Source organism: Magallana gigas, chromosome 4 (genome assembly GCF_963853765.1).
Source record: "Magallana gigas chromosome 4, xbMagGiga1.1, whole genome shotgun sequence".
NCBI classification, from domain to species: domain Eukaryota; kingdom Metazoa; phylum Mollusca; class Bivalvia; order Ostreida; family Ostreidae; genus Magallana; species Magallana gigas.
Genome location: NC_088856.1, coordinates 41,768,078 through 41,773,763, shown reverse-complemented (window position 1 = coordinate 41,773,763; position 5,686 = coordinate 41,768,078). Strand labels below are relative to the sequence as shown.

Sequence of the window (5,686 nt, the reverse complement as noted above, 5' to 3'; positions counted from 1 at the left end):
TCAAGTGGCACTTTAATCCGCCTCTTGCACCTCATTTTGAGGGGTGTCCATGAAATCATGATTAAAGCAGCGAAGAGAGCGCTATCTATGCAGTGATCGGGTCAGCAGATGTTACAGATGAAGAGCTGATGACAGCATTTGCAGGAGCAGAAGCTTTGATCAACTCAAGACCCTTGACTTACCAATCGGCAAACCCTAACGATGATGTTCCGTTAGGAGTTGTTCCGAGTTTTAAAACTAGAGGGAAATCCTAAATCCTAACTCCTAACCACTTCCTGCACGGGCAGGTGGGGGGATTATTCGCGCCGGAAACTGTGGACAGAACTGAATTCAACCCACGGAAACGTTGGAGAAGAATCCAGGAGCTTGTGAGACACTTCTGGCATCGATGGATGCGCGAATGGTTGTCAGGACTGAATGTACGCAAGAAGTGGAATCGAACTCGCAAAGACATTAGTGAAGGTGACATTGTTCTCGTACTTGAACCTAATTAACCGAGAGGACATTGGCAGCTAGGTCGCATTCTAGAAATTCATACAGGCAAAGATGGACATGTGCGCGTTGCCAGAGTGAAAGTCGGCCAGAAATCGATGACCCGTACAATTACTAAGCTGTGTCCATTGGAGTTATGTGACTAAACTAAATTGTTTCAAACATTGCTGTCACAAATGACTTTCAAATATATACATCACGTTTTAATGTTTAAAATGAAAAAGTCTTAATATTTTGTATTTTAATTACAAAATCAGGTAATTTTGTTGATGTGCAAGCAATCAAGGAGGGGAGATGTTCCGAAGATAAATACATCGGGTTCGGAATGTCAATTATTCTTAGTTAGAAAAAATGTTGTGTATTCGTTTTGACACACGTTTGATTAAAAGTGAAAACTGGGTTAAAGTTCATTGTTCATATCGGGAACAGCATCACTGAGACCCATGTTTTATTATTTCAAAATGATGCTGAATACATATCTAGACAAACTAGATCAATCTTATGAAATCCTTGATTCTCAAAAATATTTTATTCCAAATCAAATTGTAACTATTACAGATATTGTCTATTTTAAGTGCAAAAAGGACCCTGAGGTCCACGCACAAATATATAAGCGAGGTTAAACCGGATGCTATGGGGAAAATTCAGCCTGCGCATGAGTTAGCCTGGTTCCTGTGCGTAATGAGTAGCTCATGGACCCAGGCAAGCACACGTTTATCTGAATCGGGATCGGGATTATATGCCATATCTTTACTACTATATTAAAATAATAGACTCGATTTTTTTAGTTTTAATACCGAGAAATAGGATGAATACTGTCTTTTGTTTTATATATTTTAAACATCATTGGTACTTGAAGATTACCAATTTGTTTTTATTTTTTCTCAATCAAGCTTCGCTAATAAGTAATCAAAGAAAATTCAAAAATCCGGAAATCATCGGAATTTTTTGGATTTTATAATCTTGCGCATGCTCATTACAATAACGCTAAATCACGGGAGGCTCTTTAGTTTCTGTTTCCAAAATATGGCATTTGTATGGATAAACTTAGAAACGATATCACAAATATGTGTAAATTGTCATTGAAAATTTGTCATATATTCACCAAAGGAAATACGGGAGATAACTTGAACTCAGTGCATTTAATATGAACAATCCCGAGAGTTCCGAATGTCAACATGGTGTGTAAATTCAAAGCGAGGAAAAAAGTTGGTGAAAAGTGTTGAATTCTTCATTAGTATGAATTAAATTTTTAGATGAAAGATATTTACAGCCTCAATTTTTGTGTGTGATAATTTGACTGTTATTTACAATGCAGCTTCATTAATTTTCTCCAAAATCGTTCCGGAGCGATTCTGCAACTTTTTGCTACATTAATACGGGTGTACATATCGGAGGCGTTTTAAATGTGGTGAAGGCCCGTCCCAAGATTTTCTAACTAAGCAGAGTGTAGTGAAATTAGTAGCATTATTGCAGGCTTAAAGCTTGGTTATGAAAATGTCAACAATACGGAGCGTCGATGTATTTATTTCGTAAATGTCCGATATCTTGTTATATGCCAACCCGTGCACCTACGGGTCAAAGTCTTGTGCACACATAAGTTCAAAGGCGCTGTAATTGTAAAGTTGTCGGTAAACAGTACAAAAACAAAGTATTCCTTTCAAAGAAATGATCGGCATGTGATATGAACTGTCAGTTTTATGAAATAAGTTAATGTTATGCCAAAACTACATGTACAACATGCATAAAATAGCATACATGTAATTGCAATGTTTTGTTGTTTTCCGAATACACATGTAACTTTACTTTCATAGTAGGCGAGGCTAGAGTACTTCCCGATTAAATTTGTTTAAGCATTTAAGTATGATTGAATAAATATGTCACTGTATAAAAGTTTAAATCTCAAGAAAAATGCATCAAAATATAAAATTAATTTACACAAAGCTGTCACTGTATAATTAACAAAGTAGTGCAAATCATAATGTGTGCGCAAATACTGTAAACCTACTATTATTTGCGACGACTTTATTTCGCGATTTACTTCTGATAAATTGGTTCGCTACGACTAATGTTTGCGGCTAAGCCTTCTCCATACCAGTCTTACTTTAACAACCATACGACAACGAATGGTTCGCTGCGAGAAATATTCGCGAAGACGAGACCCTCGCGAACCTCGCGGAAATGTTTTGCAAGCGAATAAAAGTTCGTTAACAGTACTGGAATTCGCCGAATGTTTGATACTATACATGCAAACTTCATTAGATATATCATTATTATCTTAGAAGTATGAACCCTTAAAATTCTGAGATGAAATGTCAGGGCTATAGATATACGTAATACAACGTACAAATTTGGTGGTTAAAAGCAGGGGGCTAGAGTGGGTTGAATCTCTGATAATCTTAAGGCTTTCACGTTTTTGTTGGAAACACATGCAAATGGTCCACGTATTGTTAAGGTGACAAATGATTCTGTGAATGGCCCTACAGTTGGAAGTGATTTGTGGAAACAGATGAAGCGTGTATCGATTCCTGTCTTCTACAGTGATAGAAGGACATACGAGACAAACGACATTATAAAACTATCAAAGACAGAACAAGAAATTGAAATGATTGAAGATAATTTTGAAAATTGTCATGACAGAGTTCAGGATTATCTAGATGCACGAAGGGGTGATCCGCTGAGTGTTGCGACAGATTCATTACATGGGAGTGAATACTTTGTGAATGAAGAGGAAATTCGGTCCAAGAAAAAGGCAGACTCTATTCGTGAGGAGGTGCGCAAATTTGAAGAAACGGAAAGAGAATTGGAAGAAGAATTTAAGACAAAACATGAACAATTGAATGAATCTATCAACGCTGGATACAGAGAACTTGAACAAGTTGAAAATGAAGCACAAAGGATTTTTAGTGGAATGAATGATGGTTTTGAAGATGTAAACAATCGTGAAAGAGAGGATTGTGAAAATACTGATGTTAATCAAGACTCACACATTCCCTCATCATCTGAGAAACAAGTTAAGGTGACCAATGATTCTGTGAATGGCCCTACAGTTGGAAGTGATTTGTGGAAACAGATGAAGCGTGTATCGATTCCTGTCTTCTACAGTGATAAAAGGACACACGAGAGTTGGAAAGCTGCCTTCTCAGCATGTATTGATAAAGCTCCAGCAACTCCAGAATACAAACTTTTACAGATAAGACAGTATCTTTCCGGTGAAGCCTTGAAAGCTGTAGAAAACCTTGGACATTCCGCTATCGCCTATGAAGCAGCCAAAGATCGTCTTGAGCGGAAGTTCAGAGGACAACGACGGCAAGTCATGCGACATCTTGGATTCCTTTAGACCTACACAAACAAATAGACTTGAATTCCCAGGAGTGGGTAAACATTCTATGGTGGATATTTTGATTGGAATGGATCACAGTGATCTTCATAATGCTTATCAAGAGATTAGAGGTCGACCAGATGAACCAGTGGCTAGACTTACTCCGTTAGGATGGAAAATTCCTGGTAGCAATGTGATATGTGTTCAAACTCATTTCAACAGAACTTACTTTATCCAGAATCAGAAAAGTGATAATAAATCGGACTTTTGTGTAAATTCTGGAAGATGGAAAATTTCAGTGAGCCACGGAGGAAACAGTCATTTAGTCAAGAGGAGAGAAGTGTGTATGAAAAAGTGAAAGATTCATTGAAGTTTGTTGATGATCATTATGAAGTAGCTATTTCTTGGAAGGAAGAAAAGCCTAATTTACCATGTAATTACGACATGGCACAACAACGTTTAGAGAACACTGAAAAGCGATTGATGAAGAACCCGGAAGTGAGAGATTTTTACTTAAAGACTATTGAACAGTATCTGGAAAAAGGATACATACGCAAGATTAACCAGGATGAGTAGAAGTCCGGAAAATGGTTTCTTCCTGTCATCCGGCCAGATAAGAGCACAACAAAGACACGTATTGTGTTCGACGCATCAGCAAAGCATTGTGGTGTCTCATTAAATGACATGATTCACTTCGGAACAAAACTTCAAAATGAATTCTTTGATGTGTTACTAAGATTTAGAAGAAACAGTGTGGCAATAGTATGTGACATTGCAGAAATGTACTTAAGGATTAAGGTTCCACAGGAGGATAGACCTTATCAACAATTTCTCTGGCGTGACGTTAATACAGAAGAAAAACCAGATGTGTACGAATTTAGCAGTGTTGTATTTGGAATAAATTCGTCGCCATTTCAAGCACAGTTTGTATCACAGACCCATGCTGAGACTAACAGAGAAACTTACCCCATGGCAGCAGAGACTGTTTTGAAATCCACCTACAAGGACGATAGTATGGGGTCAGTATCTACCGAGGAAGATGGAGTCAAACTCTATAGGCAGCTATCAGCATTGTGGGAAAAGGCCGGCATGTATGCCAGGAAGTGGCTATCAAACTCAGTGGGTGTACTGCAGCATATCCCACCAGAAGATGTTGTTCCCGAAGTTGACCTGCACGACAACAGCTTACCATCCGTAAAAACCCTTGGTGTGCTATGGAAGGCCAAAGATGACATCTTCACATTCAAAGCAAGTCCACCAGAGGATGATTTTACTTACACAAAGCGGAACTTTCTACGGAAAATCTTAATGCTGTTTGACCCTTTGGGATTCCTAGGACCGTACACAATAAGAGCTGAAGTTCTTTTGCAAGAAATGTGGATTGCAGGTCTTGACAGGGATGATGTGTTGAGCGAAGACCTCATATCGAAAGCTGAGAAGTGGTTTAAAGAATTGACAGAGCTATCACTTATTGAAGTACCGAGATGTCTGCGTCTATCTAATGGTGAGATTAAATCGACTTACCTTCATACCTTTGTTGATGCTTCCCAGGACGCGTATGGAGCTGTAGTTTACCAGAGGTGTATCATGACGATGGAAGTGTATCGGCCAGATTCGTGACAGCAAAATCCAAAGTAGCTCCACTTACCGGCGTCAGCATACCTAGACTGGAATTGATGGGTGTAGTATTGGGATTAAGGCTAACGCTTTCAGTGACAAATGCTCTGGAGATGGATGGTGACCAGTGCACGTTTTGGACGGACAGCATGAATGTGCTGTGCTGGATCAAGGCACAAAGGAGAAGTTTAAAGCCCTTTGGAGCAAATCGTATTGGAAAAATTCAGTCGGCCTCAAATCCAAAGCAGTGGCATC

At 38.7% G+C, this 5,686-nt stretch overlaps 1 protein-coding gene across 1 annotated transcript; it reads left to right on the top strand.

The window, feature by feature from the left end:
• Window positions 1–4,498: 4,498 nt before the first annotated feature.
• Window positions 4,499–5,434, top strand: LOC136275075 (uncharacterized). Its single transcript, XM_066083367.1, has one exon. The coding sequence runs from the start codon at window positions 4,499–4,501 to the stop codon at window positions 5,432–5,434; it is 936 nt and encodes a 311-aa protein (XP_065939439.1).
• The last annotated feature ends 252 nt before the right edge of the window (window positions 5,435–5,686 follow it).

Bases quoted from the DNA above. Each gene is read 5' to 3' on its own strand.
- LOC136275075 (XM_066083367.1), top strand. From the start codon at position 4,499: ATGATTCACTTCGGAACAAAACTTCAAAATGAATTCTTTGATGTGTTA.